The sequence below is a fragment of the Pygocentrus nattereri genome, chromosome 25 (genome assembly GCF_015220715.1).
Source record: "Pygocentrus nattereri isolate fPygNat1 chromosome 25, fPygNat1.pri, whole genome shotgun sequence".
Classification (NCBI taxonomy): Eukaryota; Metazoa; Chordata; class Actinopteri; order Characiformes; family Serrasalmidae; genus Pygocentrus; species Pygocentrus nattereri.
In genome coordinates this window covers 11,884,102-11,909,538 of record NC_051235.1, presented here as the reverse complement: position 1 = coordinate 11,909,538, position 25,437 = coordinate 11,884,102, and the positions used below count along the sequence as shown (strand labels likewise).

General features: G+C 43.2%; 1 protein-coding gene across 2 annotated transcripts in view; it reads left to right on the top strand.

Annotated features, from left to right (window-relative positions):
- Positions 1-18,361, top strand: part of LOC108434455 (NACHT, LRR and PYD domains-containing protein 12-like) — a 31,779-nt gene extending 13,418 nt beyond the window's left edge. For both annotated transcript variants that reach the window (XM_037534560.1, XM_017709591.2), the window contains 9 exons: positions 774-947; positions 1,128-1,301; positions 5,889-6,065; positions 6,635-6,808; positions 7,303-7,476; positions 9,317-9,490; positions 9,597-9,770; positions 16,168-16,292; positions 16,773-18,361. In XM_037534560.1, coding sequence (XP_037390457.1) covers positions 774-947; positions 1,128-1,301; positions 5,889-6,065; positions 6,635-6,808; positions 7,303-7,476; positions 9,317-9,490; positions 9,597-9,770; positions 16,168-16,249 — 1,303 coding nt within the window. In that variant the 3' untranslated portion in view covers positions 16,250-16,292; positions 16,773-18,361. The remainder of the gene's footprint in view (positions 1-773; positions 948-1,127; positions 1,302-5,888; positions 6,066-6,634; positions 6,809-7,302; positions 7,477-9,316; positions 9,491-9,596; positions 9,771-16,167; positions 16,293-16,772) is intronic.
- Positions 18,362-25,437: the final 7,076 nt, after the last annotated feature.

Sequence of the window (25,437 nt, the reverse complement as noted above, 5' to 3'; positions counted from 1 at the left end):
ATAAAGTGCTACTATGACCCTATGCAGTTTGCAACTTTGCAACATTGCAACTGCAAATGTGTATTCAGATTAATTTTGATATTCAAGTATCCGAAAGAGTTACTGAATGGGTATCTGGTTAACTGCAAGAAAAAAAGTACTTCATCTGAAATTAACTTATTCTTATTCAAAAAAGCTGAGAGAAATTTTTTTTTTTTGCTGGATGAGTAACAAATGTTGCCTTTGTGAGCTAAACTACAGTTATCTGGTTGCAAACACTGGACACTGATGTTAGTTTGTTAGAGAAATGTTTCTGTTTCTGGACCTAGTTAGCATCACTTGGTGTAGTTAGCTTCATTAGTAATAAAGCTGTGCTATCTCTGCCTTCTCTGTCATGTTCTTAACCATTCATCCCTGGTCCAAGGCACTTGTGTTTTGAAGTGGGACAGTGTAACAAAATACTTATAAATACAAGCAAAAACATTTTACAGTCCTGTAAAAACATAAAAGTGGCATTTAATTGACTTGTTAGCCTGTATATTTTCTCTGTCATCCTGTGCTAAAATGTAACAAGTACATGAATACCTGTGCTCATCACCTGCAAAGTGATTGATATATATTAACATTTTATTGTAGTGGATAACATCATCACCCAGCACACAGAAGAAAGTTATTTAAGGAGTTATTGAAAACCTACAGCAAGCAATTATTATTCTTCAAATGCCAGTGTTTAGGCTAGAAATGTGGCTGTTATGTGAATCCCATATTGTCCTTATGTATAATTTCTTTGCCAGACTACGTGTGTGTGATTTAACGGAGAAAAGCTGTGCAATTCTGGCTTCAGCTCTCAGCTCAAATTCCTCAAATCTGAGAGAGTTGAATCTGAATAGCAATGAACTGGGGGATTCAGGAGCAAAGCTGCTCTCTGCTGGACTGGAGAATGCATATTGTAAACTGGAGACACTCAGGTGAGACCATTACTTCCTCAGTGTGGATGCAGAATACACACACACACACACACACACACACACAACTTAACAGTTTTGTGTGTGTGTGTGTGTGTGGGTGGGTGTGTGTGTGTGTGTGTATGTGTGTGTATATCTGTCATGAGCTGTAATTACGAAGAGTTTTTTTCTTACTTTCTGCAGGCTGTGTAACTGCAATATTAGAGAGGAAGGCTGTGCTGCTCTGGCCTCAGCTCTAAAAGCAAATCCTTCTCATCTAAGAAAGCTGAATTTGAATTTGAACAATCCAGGAAAGTCAGGAGTGAAGCTGCTATCTGAATTACTCAGGGATCCACGCTGTAAAATGGAGAACCTACAGTGAGTTACAGATTTAAAGACACACACAAGCACACACACAGTTCACACACAAGAAAGGTTAAACACACCTGAAACAGATTTAATGTTTTTATCTCAGCCATTCTTTTCCGAGTGCAGAGTGTAAGATTGCATTGCTCTCCAACAGCAGTTGATTCCAGTGTGGCAGCCAAGATAGGGTGGTAGGAGCAGGAGGAGAAAGTAAAATTTGTCTTTGGCAAATGCAGCAAAGAAAAGCTCCAGTGCATGCAATGACATCTCTAGCGCAAGCGACAGCAATTTGCAGGCCCCATTGATGGGGGATGATTACTGCTTCATGTAGCTGCAGGCCACATTGATGGGGATGATTACTGCTTCATGTAGCTGCATGTAGCGGCCCCATTGATGGGTGAGTTGTGGTTCTTGAGACAAGCTGTTTCTCTATACTTTATACCAATTCCACAATTGTATGTAGCTTATAGTCAGATTAACCCACACCAACATCTCTGAAAGTGTCTCTTGCCACTAATCTCCAGAATTGTATTCCTGCAACCATAAGGCTCATGCTGATCTTCCCTGATGTTGAGTTGGGAGAGTCTGTTGCTTCATGGCTCCAGTGTAGCACTGCCAGATTGTTTTACCTGCGGGTAGTGTTTTGTGGTTCGGTGGGTCTGCAACTACCTTGCCCACACTTCTGTTATAGTTGAGATGGCTGTGGTGTGTTTTTATATATTGATCTCCTGGTCCAGATGGTCAGTTTTTATCTGAGATCACAGACTTTCTATTTTTAAGCTGGACAAAATGATATTAATTGGAGATTTTAGCTGGAGATTTAACTGAATTTCTAAATATCACAGAATCTTTTATTTTCCAGAAACTTGTTTCAGGTGCCACTCACAGAAGAAACAGGTGATCATACCCAGGACCTTGTTTTTTTTCTCTGGGACTAGATATTGATCAGATCTGTTGTGAGGACCTTTTGAATATTGAAGATCTGATGAATTTGATTAGGAAAATGAATCTTCCATCCCTTTGGATGTCAATAACATCTCTCTATTTTTAAAGGTGTTACCAATTATTGGCCCTGTAGTATTAGCTATTATTCATTCTTCATTGTGTACAGGATATGTCCCTTCTTATTTTAAGCATGCTATGATCCATTAGGTATGCATTATCTATTACGACATTTGTGAAGAAACCTAATTTAGATGCTGCTGTGCCTATTAACTACAGGCCTATATCTAAACTTCCATAATTGTCATAAACATTAGAGAAGGCTATGGCCAAACAGCTTACTGCTTCATTGGAGAGATGCAATATTTATGATAAGTTCCAGTCTGGGTTTTGGAAATGAAACTACTGAAACTGAAACCCCTGAAAAGGGTTTCAAATGATATCTTAATGTCCTCTGAGGCGGGTGATTGTTCTGTGTTAGTATCTTAGTACTGCATTTACAAAGTAGACCATCATGTCCTGATTACCAAGTTACAAGACTGGGTCAGCATATCAGGCACAATATTAGACTCATTTGTATATTATCTCATTTTACAATGATAATTAGAGATTTTGTATATCGTTCCTCTCCACTGTTCTGTAATGTCCCACATCGTTTGGTTCTGGGCCCCATGTTATTCTCTTATATTTACTGCTCTTGGGACAGATTATAAAGAATTCAATATTGCCTATCCGTTATTTGCAGATGATATCCAGCTCTGTTGTGTAGGGTTTTAATGATGCATTGTTGAAGTGATGACATCAGTACACCAGCTTAACATGAGGGAGCATTTATTTTCTCCACCTGCACAGTTTACAAAAGGCGAATAAACAGGCTTCATTAGTTTTTCTCTCTCTCGTGCCCTCAGCTGCGCCTGTTAAACACTGTGCACTCAGATTACAAGCTACACTACATGAACTATACAAATCCTAAAATTGCGAATAAAAGTTACAGCTCTTCTTTAAAAACAAACATATGCATGCACTGCCAGTTTAATCTGGTCATATTAAGCAAAAGAAAAGAAATATACTGTGAACAATTAGCATCCCTACTTCGCAATTAGCATTCCACCTTAACAGAACTCATGGCCAACAGCGAATAAAAACGTACTAAAACCTCATAAAACAGGGTGTTAACTGCACAACTGCATAACCAGTGTGTGCTATAATGTTTTTGTGACTGAATGAATTCATTTTATGTCGACAACTGGAAAATACAAAGTGTATTTTAACTTAAAATAACGAAGCTGCACCAGCACATACCTTCTCTCACAGTGGCGTTTTCCAAAGAGGACGAAAGGTGGGGCTACATCTTTCTTCATACTCCACTCAAGTAAAGGCTGCTAAAACTCTGCCCATATTGATCTTGCTCTAGTAAATCAAAGTTCTCTTTTATATATTTCTCAAGCTAAATTATTTGCAGTAGCTAAAAGAAACTATAAAATAATTAGAACTAAGAGTTTTACAGATAGAATTTTACATTTCATAGTCCCCCTTTCTCTCCTCAATGAATTGCTCCAACAATTAAAAGCCCTTGCTGATTTCAAAATAAAATGAAGTGAATAATCTAGTGTAACAACATCACACTGCCACACTTGCTTACTATGCCTGAAATAAACAAGGCCTTCCCTGAAAAAGATATCATCTGGACAGCAGCATATGTTGCCAAAACATGTATATATCATTCAGCATTAATGGTCCCTTCACAGATGTGCATGTCATCCATAACATGTGCACTAATGCACCTCTATACCATCATGAATACAGGCTTTTGAACTGTGTGCTGATAACAAGCAGAGTAGTCTTTAGTCTGGAGGACACAGCGTCCTTGATTTCCAAAAAGAATTTCAAATTGTTGATTTGCCAGGCCTCAGGACACTTTTACACTTCCTCTCAGTCCAGTTTAAAATGAGCTCAGACCCAGAGAAGGTGGCAGAATTTCTGGTTCCTGTTTGTGAACAGTTTCATCTTTGTGGTTTACAGTTTTAACTTGTTAATTTGTGGATGCAGCAATGAACTGTGTTTATAGACCATGGTTTTCAGCAGTGTTCCTGTGCCCATGCAGTGATTTTCCTCTACAGAATCATGCCTGTTTTTAATGCTGTGCTGCCTGAGGACCCAAAGATCGTGGCCAGCCAGTTAAAGTGGTATATTCCACTGACAGAAAAATTTTACAGAATCATTGGAATCAACAGTTTAGAAGGTCAATCAAGTAAACATTTCATATTATATCATCACCCCAGATAAGTGAGGAACTGGCAATGTTGAGCCCCTTTGTGTGTGTATAAGTGACACAAAGAGAGAGAGAGAGAGAGAGAGAGAGAGATGGCAGTATTCTCTCTGCAGGCTGTATAACAGCTGTATTACAGAGGAAGGCATTGCGTCCCTGGCTTCAGCTCTGAAATCAAACCCTTTACACCTGAGAGAACTGAATTTGAACTGCAATAAACTAGGGCAGTCAGGAGTGAAGCTGCTGTATGATTTGCTGGATGATCCACACTATAAACTGGAGAAAGTACAGTGAGTTGTTAAATTACTGTCTGTTTGACACAGAAATGTTACATTGTGTATGAGTTTTACCTGACCTGCCTGCGGCCCTAATCAACATTCTGCAAAGAGGCCCTTGTGCCTAACCCGTGAGCCATGTAAACCTTTTGCAGTTCCTACATAGTCACACCTGACACCCCAGTGCTCACACAACAATCCTCACTCAGATTAAGAATGAGTAGGTCTTTTCAGAACAAAATGAGTTATAAATAATCAATATTTATTCAGTAGAAGATTTTCTATACAATCTTGAAGAAAAGTAAATATTAACATAGAAAAGAAATTGTGGAAATGTAAAACACTGAGCTTTGTATCTACTGCCTATGGCTTAGCTGTACACTCTATGGTTATTATGCCTGTCATGCAGTTCACTCTCATGGGGTTTTTTTTGTGACAAGGTAGAGAGTTCCACTTCATCCTCTCATCAATGTTGTAAACAATAAGCAGCTTTTACATTAAGGGGAGACTGGGCCCTATGCAACGTGCGTAGTGAGCAGCCAACCAATTGAGGCTTCTCAATTCAATTTAATTTAATTTAGCCGCAATGTGCAGGGACATATAGAGTGAATATAGGGCTGCTGCTTCACCATGGAGGGTGCAAGGGCACCAGCGCATACATAAATATAGATAAGGACATACATGGCATAAAAGGGTCAGCATATGTACAACTTTTAATTTAGTTAGGTTTCATTCATTATGATATTTGGACAAATGGACACTACAGCTGTGCAAATGATATTGTAACCATCTATTATTGTAATAATGGTGCTATGCTAATACAAATTTACATTGAATGAGGTGATACAAGTGTGTGTGTGTGTGTGTGTGTGTGTGTGTGTGTGTGTGTGTGTATATATGTGTGTGTATATATATATAATCACCTCATTCAACGCTGGTGATCCACTGATGTACTGAGCAAGCTGTTTGCTGTTCATACTAAGCTGACATTGTTGAGAAACTAAACAGTTTAGCACTATTGTTGTTGTCATTTGTAACAGGATACATAGTGTGTGTATGAGTGACAGAGAGAGAGAAATGGCAGTATTCAGTGTATCTTCCTTCCTCTCTCAGGTTGTCTAACTGTAATCTCACAGAGGAGAGCTGCGTAGATCTGGCTTCTGCTTTCAACTCAAACTCTTCAAGTTTGAGAGAGCTAGACCTAAGTTACAATGAACTACTGCAAGATTCAGGAATGAAGCTGCTTTCTGTGGGATTGGAAAATCAACAATGTAGACTGGCATCACTGGGGTAAGAATATTACTTTCTCACTGTGCATTTAAATTAAGAATGCATGGTATGGACATAAAATGCAGTGTTTAATGATGTTGTAAATAGTGATAATCACGAGAGGTGATGCATTATTATTAAAATAATGTGTCCCTCACAAGTGTGCAAAAAGTGCATACTGATTGTTTTTGTAATTAAACAGAACTCTAACCTCTCTATTAGGCAAACAGCAAAGAATGCAAATTTCTAAAAGCACTACTGTTCGTGCAAAATAAAAATAATGAAATAATGATAAATTTGCTTCTCTATCTGGCAGTCTGATATGAGTTTGGGTTTGGTGAATGCCAGGAGAGCATTACCTGCCTGACTGCACTGTGCCAGTTGGGTGGAAGAGAGATAATGCTATGGGGTTGTTTTTTCAGAAGTTGCAGCCCTAAGTTACCACCGTTATCTTTTTTATATCTGTTGTTTGTATAGGTGTGTGCATATATTTGAGAAGAAAGGAGTGTGTGTGTCTGTGTGTATATGTGTATGTGTGTATGCATGTTGTGAGCTGTAAAATGTGAAGATTTTGTTCCTTTTCACTGTAGGTTATGTAGCTGCAGTATTACAAACGAAGGCTGTGCTGCTCTGGCTTCAGCTCTGAAATCAAATCCCTCCCACCTTAAAGAGTTAAATCTAAATCACAACGAACTAGGAGACTCTGGAGTGAAGCTGCTTTCAGATTTTCTGGAGGATTCCCATTGTGTGCTGAAGAAACTACAGTAAACTACTGCCTTATTTTCTTTTTACACACACACACACACACACACACACACACACACACACACACACACACACACACACAATTAAGACATTTTAAACACACATCTGAAACAAATCTCATTTCTAGATCAAAGCTAAACACATTCTGCCGAATAGTGTATTTGTGTGTGTTTTTATTCATTGGGAGGGTAATGATAAACTTAATCAACAATTTGATTCACACAACAATACTGGGCTTTTGCTTTAGTATTCTCATAATATTTTGAATAAAATTAGAATGTAGAATAATAAAGACTATAATCATATTGTTGTACAGAGTGTGATATAAGACCTGGGAGGCAAGAGTAGTGCTGGAGTGATTTGTTGATTAGAGCTGGTTGCTTGAAAGCTTTCAGTGTTCAAACAATGCAACTGCATTAGATGGCATAAATAATAGATTATTCATCCATATGTGTGAAGCTTTCTGATTGTATCATCATCATTTCTCCCCCAGGTTGTGTAATTGTAAACTCACAGAGAAAAGTTGTGCAGTATTGGCCTCAGCTCTCAGCTCAAAGCCCTCAAGTTTGAAAGACCTGGATTTGAGTAACAATGAACTTTACAATTCAGGAGTGAATCTCCTCTTTGCTGGACTGGAAAATCTGCACTGTAAACTTGAGAAACTGGGGTGAGGTTATCACTTTGTTGATATAAACTTACACACATACATTTTGGTTTATGTGTTTGCATAGTGCAGGGATTTCCAATGGTTATATGACATATTTGTGGAATGATTGCTGGGTATTGCATTGAAATAAGTTTGGAATTCTGTCAACACATGACTGAGAGATGCTGTTCTACAGAGTACCATATAACAAATAATATTGTATTCTACAACCCAAATTCCAATGAAGATGGGACGTTGTGTAAAACATAAATAAAAACAGAATACGATGATTTGCAAATCCTTTTCAACCTATATTCAATTGAATACACTACAAAGACAAGATATTTAATGTTCAAATGGATAACCTTTATTGTTTTTTGCAAATATTCACTCATTTTTTAATTTGATGCCTGCAACACGTTCCAAAGAAGTTGGGACAGGAGCAACAAAAGCCTGGGAAAATTGAGGAATGCTCAAAAAACACCTGTTTGGAACATTCCACAGGTTAACAGGTTAATTGGAAACAGGTCAGTGTCATGATTGGGTATAAAGGGAGCATCCCTGAAAAGGTTCAGTTGTTCACAAGCAAGGGTGGGGCGAAGTTCACCACTTTGTGAACAACTGTGTGAGCAAATAGTCCAACAGTTTAAGAACAATGTTTCTCAACGTGCATTTCATCATCTACAGTCCATAATATCATCAAAAGATTCAGAGAATCGGGAGAAATCTCTGCAAGTAAGCAGCAAGGCAGAAAACCAACATTGAATACCTGTGACCTTCGATCCCTCAGGCAGCACTGCATGGGTAACTTACACATCTGTGAAGGCACCATTAATGCTGAAAGGTACATACAGGTTTTGGAGCAACATATGCTGCCGTCTAAGCAATGTCTTTTTCAGAGACATCCCTGCTTATTTCAGCAAGACAATGCCAAGCCACATTCTGCACATGTTACAACAGCATGGCTTCATAGTAAAAGAGTGCTGGTACTGGACTGGCCTGCCTGCAGTCCAGACCTGTCTCCCATTGAAAATGTGTGGCACATTGTGAAGCGTAAAATACGACAACGGAGACCCCGGACTGTTGAGCAACTAAAGTTGTACATCAAGCAAGAATGGGAAAGAATTCCTCCTACAAAGCTTCAACAATTAGTGTCCTCAGTTTCCAAATGCTTATTGAGTGTTGTTAAAAGGAAAGGTGATGTAACACAGTGGTAAACATGCCCCTGTCCCAACTTCTTTGGAACGTGTTGCAGGCATCAAATTCAAAATGAGTGAATATTTGCAAAAAACAATGTGTATCCATTTGAAGATTAAATATCTTGTCTTTGTAGTGTATTCTGTTGAATATAGGTTAAAAACGATTTGCAATTCATTGTATTTTGTTTTTATTTATGTTTTACACAGTGTCCCAACTTCATTGGAATTGAGGTTGTAGTTTGACCACAGAATGGCTCTTTAACTAAAAGCAGGCTAACTATCAGAAAGTGCTGTTTTGTCACATATTATCATTTTATAAAAAACAAATATGCACTAATAATGCATATTGCTGTTCTTGCATTTCTTATTAATTATGTAAGCCTTCAGATTATTTAGTAAAAAAACACTGAATGGTACCATTTTTTTTCTTTATCCTAGGGTAAATTCTTCCCTACATTTGAACACATACCACATAACACCTAACAGACAATTCAGTTAACATGTTATGAATACATAATTGCATGTACTGCAAACAACTCAGACAAACAATTCACAAGTAACGGTGATGTAGAAGCTGGTGTCATAAAGTCAAAAACAGGTTGAAAGGCCTGCCTCATGAACTGGGTGGGCATTGTTCTGATGTATATTCTTTTCTCTCTTAGACTGCGTGATTGTAAACTTACAGACACAAGCTGTGCAGTGCTGGCCTCAGGTATCAGCTCACTTTCCTCAAGTCTGAGAGATCTGGACCTATGTAACAATGAACTGCAGAATTCAGGAGTGAAGCTTCTCTCTGCTGGACTGGAGAATCCAAACTGTAAACTGCAGAAACTAGGGTGAGGTCATTTGTGTGTGTGTGTGTTTGTTTGTTAAAGCGTGTATGAGTGCATTTGTGTGTTTCTTGAGCTGTAAATGTGAGGAGTTTTGTCCTTCTCTCTGCAGGCTGTATGACTGCAGTATTACAGAGGAAGGCTGTGCGTCCCTGGCTTCAGCTCTGAAATCAAACCCTTCACACCTGAGAGAACTGAATTTGAACTGCAATAAACTAGGGCAGTCAGGAGTGAAGCTGCTGTATGATTTGCTGGATGATCCACACTATAAACTGGAGAAAGTACAGTGAGTTGTTAAATTACTGTCTGTTTGACACAGAAATGTTACATTGTGTATGAGTTTTACCTGACCTGCCTGCGGCCCTAATCAACATTCTGTAAAGAGGCCCTTGTGCCTAACCCGTGAGCCATGTAAACCATTTGCAGTTCCCACATAGTCACACCTGACACCCCAGTGCTCACACAACAATCCTCTCTCAGATTAAGAATGAGTAGGTCTTTTCAGAACAAAATGAGTTATAAATAATCAATATTTATTCAGTAGAAGATTTTCTATACAATCTTGAAGAAAAGTGAATATTAACATGAACATAGAAAAGAAATTGTGGAACTGTAAAACACTGAGCTTTGTATCTACTGCCTATGGCTTAGCTGTACACTCTGTGGTTATTATGCCTGTCATGCAGTTCACTCTCATGGTGTTTTTTTTTGTGACAAGGTAGAGAGTTCCACTTCATCCTCTCATCAAAGTTGTAAACAATAAGCAACTTTTACATTAAGGGGAGACTGGGCCCTATGCAACGTGCGTAGTGAGCGGCCAACCAATTGAGACTTCTCAATTCAATTTAATTTAATTTACCCTAATTAACACAATGTGCAGGGACATATAGAGTGAATATAGGGCTGCTGCTTCACCATGGAGGGTGCAAGGGCACCAGCGCATACATAAATATAGATAAGGACATACATGGCATAAAAGGGTCAGCATATGTACAACTTTTAATTTAGTTAGGTTTCATTCATTATGATAATTGGACAAATGGACACTACAGCTGTGCAAATGATATTGTAACCATCTATTATTGTAATAATGGTGCTATGCTAATACAAATTTGCACTGAATGGGGTGATACAAGTGTGTGTGTGTGTGTGTGTGTGTGTGTGTGTATGTGTGTGTGTGTGTGTGTGTGTGTGTGTGTATATATATATATATATATATATATATATATATATATATATATATAAAATACACTGCTCAAAAAAATAAAGGGAACACTTAACACAATATAACTCCAAGTAAATCAAACTTCTATGAAATCAAACTGTCCATTTAGGAAGCAACACTGATTGACAATCAATTTCACATGCTGTTGTGCAAATGGAATAGACAACAGGTGGAAATTATTGGCAATAAGCAAGACATACTCAATAAAGGAGTGGTTCTGCAGGTGGGGACCACAGACCACTTCTCAGTACCTATGCTTTCTGGCTGATGTTTTGGTCACTTTTGAATGTTGGTGGTGCTTTCACATTCGTGGTAGCATGAGACGGACTCTAGAACCCACACAAGTGGTTCAGGTGGTGCAGCTCATCCAGGATGGCACATCAATGCGAGCTGTGGCAAGAGGGTCCAGAGCCTGGAGGCGCTACCAGGAGACAGGCCAGTACACCAGGAGACGTGGAGGAGGCCGTAGGAGGGCAACAACCCAGCAGCAGGACCGCTACCTCCACCTTTGTGCAAGGAGGAACAGGAGGAGCACTGCAAGAGCCCTGCAAAATGACCTCCAGCAGCCCACAAATGTGCATGTGTCTGCACAAACGGTTAGAAACCGACTCCATGAGGATGGTATGAGGGCCCGACGTCCACAGATGGGGGTTGTGCTCACAGCTCAACACCGTGCAGGACGCTTGGCATTTGCCAGAGAACACCAGGATTGGCAAATTCGCCACTGGCGCCCTGTGCTCTTCACAGATGAAAGCAGGTTCACACTGAGCACATGTGACAGACGTGACAGAGTCTGGAGACGGCGTGGAGAGCAATCTGCTGCCTGCAACATCCTTCAGCATGACCGGTTTGGCAGTGGGTCAGTAATGGTGTGGGATGGCATTTCTTTGGAGGGCCGCACAGCCCTCCATGTGCTCACCAGAGGTAACCTGACTGCCATTAGGTACCGAGATCCTCAGACCCCTTGTGAGACCATATGCTGGTGCAGTTGGCCCTGGGTTCCTCCTAATGCAGGAAAATGCTAGACCTCATGTGACTGTAGTGCATCAGCAGTTCCTGCAAGATGAAGGAATTGAAGCTATGGACTGGCCCACCCGTTCCCCAGACCTGAATCCGATTGAGCACATCTGGGACATCATGTCTCGCTCCATCCACCAACGCCACTTTGCACCACAGACTGTTCAGGAGTTGGCGGATGCTTTAGTCCAGGTCTGGGAGGAGATCCCTCAGGAGACCATCCGCCACCTCATCAGGAGCATGCCCAGGCATTGTAGGGAGGTCATACAGGCATGTGGATGCCACACACAATACTGAGCCTCATTTTGACTTGTTTTAAGGATATTACATCAAAGTTGGATCAGCCTGTAGTGTGTTTTTCCACTTTAATTTTGTGTGTGACTCCAAATCCAGGCCTCCACTGGTTAATAAATTTGATTTCCATTGATGATTTTTATGTGATTTTGTTGTCAGCACATTCAACTTTGTACAGACCAAAGTATTCAATGAGAATATTTCATTCATTCAGATCTAGGATGTGTTATTTGAGTGTTCCCTTTATTTTTTTTGAGCAGTGTGTGTGTATGTGTATGTATATATGTGTATGTGTGTGTGTGTGTGTGTGCACACACACATATATATATATATATATATATATATATATATATATATATATATATATATATATATATATATATATATATATTACACACACGCATCATCTCATTCAATGCTGGTGATCCACTGACGTACTGAGCAAGCTGTTTGCTGTTCATACTAAGCTGACGTTGTTGAGAAACTAAACAGTTTAGCACTGTTGTTATTGTTTGTCATTTGTAACAGGATAGCCGAGCGCTCGTCACCAGACAGTTACAAATAATCTGTTTTCTTTCTTAAATTATGACTATTACAAAAACTGCAGCCGTGCTTTTCCAGCTGATAAAAACACCTCACCAGACATTATTTTGATATGTATCATTATTGGCTGGTATGAATTTTGCCTCTCCATGGATCACCACCTTATCGTGGTGGAGAGGTTTGTGTGCTTGAAGGACCCTAGGAGCTATGTTGTCTGGAGCAAAAGCTCCTGGTAGGGTCTCCCATGGCAAACTGGTCCTAGGTGACAGGCCAGACAAAGTGTGATCCATAACCACCCCTATGAGGACAACAAAACCGGACTTGTGTACCCTGCCCGGATCAGGGTTACCGGGGCCCCACCCTAGAGCCAGGCCTGGGGGAGGGGCTCGCCAGCGAGCGTCTGGTGGCCGAGCATTCACTCATGGTGCCCGGCCGGGCCCAGCCCGAAGGAGCTACATGAGTCCCCCCTCCGATCAACCCACCACCGATGGGAGGGGCAGTAGTAGGGGTGCGGTGCATTGTGGATCGGGCAGTGTCCGAAGGCGTGGGCCTTGGCGTTCTGATCCTCGGTTGCTGAAACTGGCTTTTGGAACTTGGAACGTTACCTCACTGGCGGGGAAGGAGCCTGAGTTGGTGCGCGAGGTTGAGAGATACCGGCTAGATATAGTCGGGCTCACCTCAACACACAGCTTGGGCTCTGGGTCCAATCTCCTTGAGAGGGGCTGGACTTTTTTCTTTTCTGTAGTTGCCCATGGTGAGAGGCGGCGGGCAGGTGTGGGCTTTCTCATAGCCCCTCGACTCGGCGCCTGTATGTTGGGGTTTTCCCCGGTGGACGAGAGGGTAGCTTCCCTACGCCTTCGGGTTGGGGAACGGGTCCTGACTGTTGTCTGTGCTTATGCACCGAACAGCAGTTCAGAATACCCAGCCTTCATAGAGTCCTTGGGAGGGGTGCTTGAAAGTGCTCCTCCTGGAGACTCGATTGTCCTACTGGGGGACTTCAACGCTCATGTGGGCAACGACAGTAAGACCTGGAGGGGTGTGATTGGGAGGAATGGCCTCTCTGATCTGAACCCGAATGGTGTTCAGTTTTTGGACTTCTGTGCAAACCACAGTTTGTCCATAACGAACACCATGTTTGAACACAAGGATGTCCATAAGTGCACATGGCACCAGGACACCCTAGACCGCAGTTCAATGATTGACTTTGTAGTCGTGTCAGCGGACTTGCGGCCAGTCGTTGCCAAGGCAAAAACCCGGGTGTGGGAAGAGTTCGGTGAGGCCTTGGAAAGTGATTTTAAGTCGGCTCCGAAAAGATTCTGGCAAACCGTCAGGCGACTCAGAAGGGGAAAACAGTGTGCCACTAGCACTGTATATAGTGGAGATGGTGTGCTGCTGACTTCGACTGAAGACGTCATTGGGCGGTGGAAGGAATACTTTGAGGACCTTCTCAATCCCACCAACACGTTCTCCAGTGAGGAGGCAGAGTCTGGGGACACGGGAATAGGCTTGTCCATTACTGAGGCCGAAGTCGCTAAGGTAGTTAAAAAGCTCCTTGGCGGCAGGGCTGCAGGGGTGGATGAGATCCGTCCCGAGTTCCTCAAGGCTCTGGATGTTGTGGGGCTGTCTTGGCTGACACGCCTTTTCAACATTGCGTGGACATCGGGGGTGGTGCCACTGGATTGGCAGACTGGGGTGGTGGTGCCTCTTTTTAAAAAAGGTGACCGGAGGGTGTGTTCCAACTACAGGGGAATCACACTCCTCAGCCTCCCTGGTAAGGTCTATGCAGGGGTACTGGAGAAGAGAGTCCGGCTTATAGTCGAACCTCGGATTCAGGAGGAGCAGTGCGGGTTCCGTCCTGGTCGTGGAACACTGGACCAACTCTTTACCCTCTCCAGGATTCTGGAGAGTTCATGGGAGTTTGCCCAACCAATCCACATGTGCTTTGTGGATTTGGAGAAGGCATTCGACTGTGTTCCCCGGGATATTCTGTGGGAGGTGCTTCGGGAGTACGGGGTACATGGCTCTTTGCTACGAGCCATTCAGGCCCTGTACAAACAAAGCAGGAGTTTGGTTCGCATGGCCGGCAGTAAGTCAGACTTGTTCCCAGTGAGAGTTGGACTCCGTCAGGGCTGCCCTTTGTCACCGATTCTATTCATCATTTTTATGGATAGAATTTCTAGGCGCAGTCAGGGCATGGAGGGTGTCCGGTTTGGTGACCTCAGGGTCACATCGCTGCTGTTTGCAGATGATGTGGTCCTATTGGGGACATCAGGCCGCGAACTTCAGCTTTCACTGGATCGGTTTGCAGCCGAGTGTGAAGCGGCCGGGATGAGGATCAGTACCTCCAAATCCGAGGCCATGGTTCTCACGCGGGAAAGGGTGTAGAGCCCACTCTGGGTCGGGGATGAGCTCTTGCCTCAAGTGGAGGAGTTTAAGTATCTTGGGGTCTTGTTCATGAGTGATGGTACAAGGGAGCGGGAGATTGACAGGCGGATTGGTGCTGGGTCAGCAGTGATGCGGGCTCTTTACCGGTCTGTTGTGGTAAAGAAAGAGCTGAGCCATAAGGCAAGGCTCTCGATTTACCGGTCGATCTACATTCCCACCCTCACCTATGGTCATGAGCTTTGGGTAATGACCGAAAGAATAAGATCGCGAATACAAGCGGCCGAAATGAGTTTCCTCCGCAGGGTGTCTGGACTCTCCCTTAGAGATAGGGTGAGAAGTTCAGTCATCCGGGAGGGACTCGGAGTAGAGCCGCTGCTTCTTCACGTCGAGAGGAGCCAGCTGAGGTGGTTCGGGCATCTGGTTAAGATGCCTCCTGGACGCCTCCCTCGGGAGGTGTCACAGGCGAGTCCACCTGGGAGGAGACCCCAGGGAAGACCCTGGACATGCTGGCGCGACTATATCGCCCAGCTGGCCTGGGAGCGCCTCTGAATCCCCCTTGGAGAGCTGGTGGAAGTGGCTGGGGAAAGGGAGGTCTGGGCTTCATTGCTTAGGATGCTGCCCCCGCGACCCGAACCCCGGAGAAGCGGAAGATAATGGATGGATGGATGGATGGATGGATGATAACATTTTTGGCCATATCGCTCAGCTCTAATTTTTTGTAAAAAAATTACTCCATGATTACTTCTGTGTTTCCTGTCAAAACTGCATTCTCAGCTGAGATCAATGTGTGCCAGCTAACATGCTTTAGTAGTAACTAGCCTGTAGCTACAGCCATTCAACATAGTGTTGTATCTGGTTCAGTTTCCCCTCAAATTCACGTTCCCTTCGACAAGTCAGGTCCTCAGGCATGTGTTCACTGTCCGATAACACCAAAAGGTTCAAACAAGAGATTGAACGGCTACGTTTTCACCTAATCGATTGGGTGAATACAGCTGTTGTACAAACCTTTTTTTAACTTTTTCACGAAGCGTGACACACGGAGAATGTGAATTTGAAGGGGAACTGAATTGGATACAACACCAGAAACAGTTTTTGTTTACAGTTTATTTAAATTTTTTTCTTACCTATTTTTGGAAGATTGCAGAGTATGCATAGGTCCTGTTTCTAAACTTTCATAGAGTCAAATCAATTTGAACCAGAATACACAAATGTCTTGCAGAGGCTTGAAGAGAGAGCCAAAAGGGAGAGAGACTGAACCCGCCAACACTGAAGCAGAAGAACCCAGGGTGAAAGGAAATTGATGGTGTCAACAACTATTTGCTACTTTGCTCACTAGTTTATGAGGTAGGACACTAGGTGCAACTGTGATCTATTACAACTAATCTGATGAATAAAGTACTCACATAAGCTTTGAGTTTTGATCTGTTTTGCACACCATGTGACCCAATGACTTCTGACAATAAAGGCTTCATTATAAAGGTTTCATCATTACAGGGTGTTGTAAAGAAAAAATCGTACCCAAAAACCATATTTTTCAAATGTAGCACTATTTTACTATTATCAATGTGACATATAAAACCTTATAAGACACACAGATTTTGGATAGCAGATAAACATTTTATATTTGTAGTGTAGACATACGGACATTTGGTGAACAATTTTGACTCTGTTCATTTCTTTAGAAAGGCAAGGCGGGCTTTTGTTGATGAGACAGGTACCATTGGTGTACATTTTTTGATGTGATTACATGATTTTGCTCTTGTGTATTGTGATGGCTGAATGCTTAAATATGCTTGTGTCTTTGTCTCCTATTCTGTCTTACAGAATCTGATCACCATACAGCAGGTCTATTATGAGTCTCACACACAAAGGATTATGAAGAGAGGATGAAGTCTTTGTACAAAATTCACACTTTCAGTACATGGTACTGCATGTTAATGACGACTTGGGACCTTTTCGAATCAAATTTGTGCACTTGCATCTACCATTCAGTCAAACTCTTAATGTTGCTGAATGACCTTATATTGGTTATGAAAGTGTGTGAAAATCAGTGCTGGGCATCGACTTTGAGTACAAGTGGAGATTCATAAACACTCCCTAAAGCTCCATCCCTGGAATCACTAATGAGAGTGAAAACCCTTCTCCATGTTCCTGGAAGCCACCACTCCTACACACCTACAGAAAACCAAGTCTTGTGAAGATGTCAGTTGAATGAACTAAAACACTATTGTCTTGATCATCTCTAATAGTTATTGGTATAAAGTGTCCCTGGGGTTAAGAGATTCCTTTGATAATGTTCCCTTATGGGTTAAAAGACATTGCACACCTAGACTGGAATTCATCAGCACTACATTCATTATTTCATTGTCTGTTTATGACCATGAAAATACCACCTGTGATCTATTATTATGACTTGGATCAGTATACATTTAATACTTTGCAATTATACATTGCATCTGACTTTGATTAGTTTGAATATTTTTTTTAACTACAGAGAAATAATACATTATATGCGTCTATATATAGTCTGTCTATGATTGAAAGGTAACAGGGTTTTGTTTGTAAAACTTTTTGTAGCAGGTGTTACGTGTCGGGCCTGAACAAGGGGGGGGCTTTTCTGGCTGGTGTTATTTTCTTTCTCTTTTCTATTCTCTCTCACTTTCTTGCTTGCTTGCCAGTATGTCCCCTCCCTCGTTTGTTCCCTATCTCCATTACAGGTTGTCTGCAGTGTCAGTCATCGTTAGAGGACCCGTCCCCCACTGCGGCCAATCATCATCCAGAATTCAGGCCCTGGAGGAGGGACTTGGATTTTAAAAGAAGACCGGCGAAGCTCGTGAGGAAGCTGGCGTTACCCCTGGAGTCTAAGCTGGTTCCATGCTTTCCTTGCTGCTCCGCTGTTTTCACGGGACTGTGGTGTGTGTGTGTGTGTGTGTGTGTCGGGTAATTGAAGTGGCCTAGTGCAAGTTTAAGTCCCTGGCACTGATAGTCTGTTGGTTTTCCTTTATTACAACTCTCACTCTCTCTCTCGCTGCTGCTGTGTTTTCCTGGGGTTCTGGACAGGGTAGAGGGGCGCGCTCATACATATTACATCACGTAGTGGCCCAATGTATAGACACCCTAGGTAAGGGGCAGGCGCCAACCCGTGTATTTCGGTTTTGTGTTGGGGAGACTAGTGTAGTCAGTGTTTTGTTTTTCACTAGGTAACTGACGCAACGAACTAGGGTAGTTTTATTTTTCGTTGGTTTTGATTATTTCTTTCCTTTGGCGCCATCCGGGTCCAGAAGTCCATTTAGTTTTTCTTTTGATAGTTATAAATATTGTAAATATTGTAAATATTGGTGGCTGTTGTTATGAGGGGAGGGTCCCACTCGTCCCCGGTGCGGTGTGAAATAAACAGCACAAAAGACGCTGAACGTGTTGTCTTGTTCCTTCCCAGTTCGTGCTAAAAACATCACATCGAAACCATATGTTACTGGCCCCTTTTCCCCTAGGCTTAACTATGGGGTCGTAACACAGGTTCCAGGTGTGGAGTGGACAGAGTTCGTCCATGTCCATGACCCTGTTACTTAAATCAAGTTCTAGAGGGCGCAGCACTGCAGTATTGTGTTTTGTTGCTCCAACCGAAATTGTTTGGCCCTTATTCAAGAGCTTGATCATGAATGGACAAGATAAACTGGTGCTTTAGAGCTGTACGATGCAGTGGCTCCTATGTTCATGGGGTATGGGCAACTTCAAGTGGCACATGACTCATTAAGGAGTAAAATATACACATATAGAAGTGATGGTCAGGTGTTCACATATTTTTAGGTATGTAGTGTACGTTGTGTGACCAAAAGTATCCAAACACATCTTCTAATTAGTAAATTACGTAACTGTAAGATGCACCCATTGCTTATATAAGTGTTAATTTGTGCACACACACACTTGTGTAATTTCTGTCTAAAGAGGCCATGAAACCCTGTTTTCCCACAGTCCATTGCTCCAGTTGTGTCTGATCTTATCTGTAAAGGGCAAATTTTCCTTCCAAACAAGCAGAAGTACTACACCTGATTCTACTTGTTATATCAATTAGTCCTCAAAAACCGATCATGTGTGGATTAGCTTTGCTGACAGAAACCTTGGTCAGTCTTATGTATAAGAAAATAAATGTATTTTGGTGATCTATTAGTGCACAGCCTTGTTCCTGGAGTTCGACTTGTTAATTAACTGGAAAGTTGGATCTGGGGGGTGTTAATAAATAATAAAATATCAATATTTGGGCCTTTGTATATATCAGTATTTAAAATGTTGTCCTTCAGTGGAAAAGGACCACCATAAACCACTGCTGACCAGATGTTATTTGGGTGGTGGACACACATTAGGTTAGTATAATATATGTATTAATAGGATCTGCCTCCAGATCTTTCTGTATTCACTGGATCAATAATCTGATAATACTTAATTATAGTAATCTAATAATCACTTCCAGCTTATATCTGATGCTACCCTGAGTAACAATAATGCAATTATTCAAATGTAACAGTGGTTACTCCATACCTGTAAGACAAAGTGGCGGAGAGAAGCAGAATTTTTTTAAAGATGAATGATGTTATCATGTAATGCAACAACTGTTCTCAGTCAAGCTCGCTGCATTTCAATTTCATACACACTCTTGATCAAAAACAAATTAACTTTGAGAATTATATTGCATTATTTCTGGGCATACGTAGAGAAACAATGTCACTTAGTTCAGTGCGAAACCCTCCAGAGTAGAGCCGCTACTCCTCTGCATTGAGAGGAGCCAGCTAAGATTGTTCGGGCATCTGATCCGGATGCCCCCTGGATGCCTCCCAGTAGGGGTGTACCTCATTGCTTAGGCAGCATCCTAAGCAATGAGGCCCAGAACTCCCTTTCCCCAGTCACTTCCACTAGCTCCCTGGGAGGGATTCCGAGGCGCTCCCAGGCCAGCTGGGCGATATAGTCACGCCAGCGTGTCCTGGGTCTTCCCCGGGGTCTCCTCCCCGGTGGACTTGCCTGTGACACCTCCCAAGGGAGGCGTCCAGGAGGCATCTTAACCAGATGCCCGAACCACCTCAACTGGCTCCTCTCAACGTGGAGAAGCAGCGGCTCTACTTTGAGTCCCTCCCGGATGACCGAACTTCTCACCCTATCTCTAAGGGAGAGTCCAGCCACCCTGCGGAGGAAACTCATTTCAGCCGCTTGTATTCGCGATCTCGTTCTTTCGGTCATTACCCAAAGCTCATGACCATAGGTGAGGGTGGGAACGTAGATCGACCAGTAAATTGAGAGCCTTGCCTTATGGCTCAGCTCTTTCTTTACCACAACAGACCGGTAAAGAGCCCGCATCACTGCTGACCCAGCAGCATTCCGCCTGTCAATCTCCCGCTTTCTTGTACCATCACTCGTGAACAAGACCCCAAGATACTTAAACTCCTCCACTTGAGGCAAGAGCTCATCCCCAACCCAGAGAGGACTCTCCACCCTTTCCCGCGTGAGAACCATGGCCTCGGATTTGGAGGTACTGATCCTCATCCCGGCCGCTTCACACTCGGCTGCAAACCGATCCAGTGAAAGCTGAAGTTCACGGCCTGATGTCCCCAATAGGACCACATCATCTGCAAACAGCAGCGATGTGACCCTGAGGTCACCAAACCGGACACCCTCCATCCCTTGACTGCGCCTAGAAATTCTATCCATAAAAATTATGAATAGAATCGGTGACAAAGGGCAGCCCTGACGGAGTCCAACTCTCACTGGGAACAAGTCTGACTTACTGCCGGCCATGCGAACCAAACTCCTGCTTTGTTTGTACAGGGCCTGAATGGCTCGTAGCAAAGAGCCATGTACCCCGTACTCCCGAAGCACCTCCCACAGAATATCCCGGGGAACACAGTCGAATGCCTTCTCCAAATCCACAAAGCACATGTGGATTGGTTGGGCAAACTCCCATGAACTCTCCAGAATCCTGGAGAGGGTAAAGAGTTGGTCCAGTGTTCCACGACCAGGACGGAACCCGCACTGCTCCTCCTGAATCCGAGGTTCGACTATAAGCCGGACTCTCTTCTCCAGTACCCCTGCATAGACCTTACCAGGGAGGCTGAGGAGTGTGATTCCCCTGTAGTTGGAACACACCCTCCGGTCACCTTTTTTAAAAAGAGGCACCACCACCCCAGTCTGCCAATCCAGTGGCACCACCCCCGATGTCCACGCAATGTTGAAAAGGCGTGTCAGCCAAGACAGCCCCACAACATCCAGAGCCTTGAGGAACTCGGGACGGATCTCATCCACCCCTGGAGCCCTGCCGCCAAGGAGCTTTTTAACTACCTTAGTGACTTTGTCCTCAGTAATGGACAAGCCTATTCCCGTGTCCCCAGACTCTGCCTCCTCACTGGAGAACATGTTGGTGGGATTGAGAAGGTCCTCAAAGTATTCCTTCCACCGCCCAATGACGTCTTCAGTCAAAGTCAGCAGCACACCATCTCCACTATATACAGTGCTAGTGGCACACTGCTTTGCCCTTCTGAGTCGCCTGGCGGTTTGCCAGAATCTTTTCGGAGCCGACTTAAAATCACTTTCCAAGGCCTCACCGAACTCTTCCCACACCCAGGTTTTTGCCTTGGCAACGACTGAAGCCACAGATCGCTTGGCCTGTCGATACCTGCCAGCTGCCTCTGGTGTCCTACAGGCCAACCATGTCCGGTAGGACTCCTTCTTCAGCTTGACGGCATCTCTCACCTGGGGTGTCCACTACCGGGTTCGAGGATTACCGCCCCAACAGGCACCAACTACCTTGCGACCACAGCTACAGTCAGCTGCTTCAACAATGGAGGAGCGGAACATGGCCCATTCTGAGTCCATGTCCCCCACCTCCCCCGATATCTGGTCAAAGTTCTGACGGAGGTGTGAGTTGAAGATCAATCTGACAGGTTCTTCTGCCAGACGTTCCCAGCAAACCCTCACTATACGTTTGGGTTTGCCTGGTCTGACTGGCATCTTCCCCCACCACCTGAAGGCTGGTTATTCTGAACTGCTGTTCGGTGCATAAGCACAGACAACAGTCAGGAGCCCAAGCTGTGTGTTGAGGTGAGCCCGACTATATAACCCTGATCCCGGCAGGGTACACAAGTCCGGTTTTGTTGTCCTTATAGGGGTGGTTATGGATCACACTTTGTCTGGCCTGTCACCTAGGACCAGTTTGCCATGGGAGTCCCTACCAGGAGCTTTTGCTCCAGACAACATAGCTCCTAGGATCATTCAAGCACACAAACCTCTCCACCATGATAAGGTGGTGATCCATGGAGAGGATATACTATATATATATATATATATATATGTACACTATATATATATATAAACACACACACACACACACACACGCATATATATATATATATATATATATATATATATATATATATATATATATATATATATATATATATATATATATACTCACTGGCCACTTTATTAGGTATTTTTCAGTTGCTTGTTAACACAAATAGCTAATCAGCCAATCACATGGCTGCAACTCAATGCATTTAGGCATATAGTGGTCAAGACAATTTGCTGAAGTGCAAACTGAGCATCAGAATGGGGAAGAAAGGTGATTTAAGTGACTTTGAACGTGGCATGGTTGTTGGTGCCAGACGGGCTGGTCTGAGTATTTCAGAAACTGCTGATCTACTGGGATTTTCACGCACAACCATAGAATTCATGGAATTCTCCATAGGCGTTCGATTGGACTCAGATCAGGAGATATACTTGGTCACTGAATCACTTTTACCCTGTTCATCTTCAGAAATTCAACAGTGGCCTTAGATGTGTGATTTGGATCATTGTCATGCTGGAAAAGTGCATGACAACCAAGGGCACAGAGTGATGGTAGCACCTTATCTTTCAATATAGAGCAGTACATCTGTGAATTCATGATACCATTAATGAAATGCAGCTCCCCGGCACCAGCAGCACTCATGCAGCCCTACATAAGGACACTGCTCCCACCATGTTTCACTGTAGGCACCATGCATTTTTCTTTGTACTCCTCACCTTTGCGACACCATCTTTGGGAGATGGCTGCAGTTCCATCTTTGTTAAATTTTTATATCACTTTTGCTATAGTATTCTGAGTGATAAGTAAAGCTTTCCTGATCTTCTTGTAGTCTTCACCTTTCTTGTATAAAGAAATTATTTTCTTTCGCAGGTCTTGTGACATTTCTCTTCCATGTGGTGCCATTGATGACAGCATGAAATGGGAAAGGGTTTTCTTTGTTAAGTAATTCCCTTTTATAGTCAACTGTCTGCTGGACACCTGTTTAATGAATAATTAGACTCACCTTTGGTTGATTTCTTGTTAATTAGAATTTTGTAGTCTAAAATTTACCTGTGCTCCTAAGACTTTCTTTGGGGTTTACTAATTTTTCAACATGCTATTGAATGAATTTATTAGGAACATTTTTTGTGTGTGCAAATTAACACATCTTGTTTTCAATCAATGAGCCACATGTGTGAGAGTATTTTGTACTATAGTATCCCATAGAAAATGTTGATTCTGAAAAAGGAAACTAAAGGTTTTCTGACAAATCTATTAGGGTGTACCCATTTATGCTAAGCACTGTATATACACGTGTGTGTGTGTGTGTGTGTGTATATATATATATATATATGTATATACACTGCTCAGAAAAATAAAGGGAACACTCAAATAACACATCCTAGATCTGAATGAATGAAATATTCTCATTGAAGACTTTGTTGTGTACAAAGTTAAATGTGCTGACAACAAAATCACACAAAAATCATCAATGGAAATCAAATTTATTAACCAATGGAGGCCTGGATTTGGAGTCACACACAAAATTAAAGTGGAAAAACACACTACAGGCTGATCCAACTTTGATGTAATGTCCTTAAAACAAGTCAAAATGAGGCTCAGTATTGTGTGTGGCCTCCACATGCCTGTATGACCTCCCTACAATGCCTGGGCATGCTGAGGTGGCGGATGGTCTCCTGAGGGATCTCCTCCCAGACCTGGACTAAAGCATCCGCCAACTCCTGGACAATCTGTGGTGCAACGTAGCGTTGGTGGATGGAGCGAGACATGATGTCCCAGATGTGCTCAATCGGATTCAGGTCTGGGGAACGGGCGGGCCAGTCCATAGCTTCAATTCCTTCATCTTGCAGGAACTGCTGCCACACTCCAGCCACATGAGGTCTAGCATTGTCTTGCATTAGGAGGAACCCAGGGCCAACCGCACCAGCATATGGTCTCACAAGGGTTCTGAGGATCTCATCTCGGTACCTAATGGCAGTCAGGCTACCTCTGGCGAGCACATGGAGGGCTGTGCGGCCATCCAAAGAAATGCCACCCTACACCATTATTGACCCACTGCCAAACCGGTCATGCTGAAGGATGTTGCAGGCAGCAGATCGCTCTCCACAGCGTCTCCAGACTCTGTCACATCTGTCACATGTGCTCAGCGTGAACCTGCTTTCATCTGTGAAGAGCACAGGGCGCCAGTGGCGAATTTGCCAATCCTGGTGTTCTCTGGCAAATGCCAAGCGTCCTGCACGGTGTTGGGCTGTGAGCACAACCCCCATCTGTGGACGTCGGGCCCTCATACCATCCTCATGGAGTCGGTTTCCAACAGACACATGCGTATTTGTGGCCTGCTGGATGTCATTTTGCAGGGCTCTGGCAGTGCTCCTCCTGTTCCTCCTTGCACAAAGGCGGAGGTAGCAGTCCTGCTGCTGGGTTGTTGCCCTCCTACGGCTTCCTCCATGTCTCCTGGTGTACTGGCCTGTCTCCTGGTAGCGCCTCCAGCCTCTGGACACTACGCTGACAGACACAGCAAACCTTCTTGCCACAGCTCGCATCCTGGATGAGCTGCACTACCTGAGCCACTTGTGTGGGTTGTAGAGTCCGTCTCATGCTACCACGAGTGTGAAAGCACCACCAACATTCAAAAGTGGCCAAAATATCAGCCAGAAAGCATTGGTACTGAGAAGTGGTCTGTAGTCCCCACCTGCAGAACCACTCCTTTATTGAGTGTGTCTTGCTAATTGCCAATAATTTCCACTTGTTGTCTATTCCATTTGCACAACAGCATGTGAAATTGATTGTCAATCAGTGTTGCTTCCTAAGTGGACAGTTTGATTTCACAGAAGTTTGATTTACTTGGAGTTATATTGTGTTGTTTAAGTGTTCCCTTTATTTTTTTGAGCAGTGTATATATATATATATATATATATATATATTCACACACACACATATATACTCTACATATATTTCCATCCATCCATCTTCTAAGCCGCTTCTCCCTCTGGGTCACGGGGGGGTGCTGGAGCCTATCCCAGCAGTCATCGGGCGGAAGGCAGGATACACCCTGGACAGGTCACCAGTCCATCGCAGGGCAGACAGACACAGACAGTCACTCACACCCAGGGGCAATTTAGCATGTCCAATTGGCCTGACTGCATGTCATTGGACAGT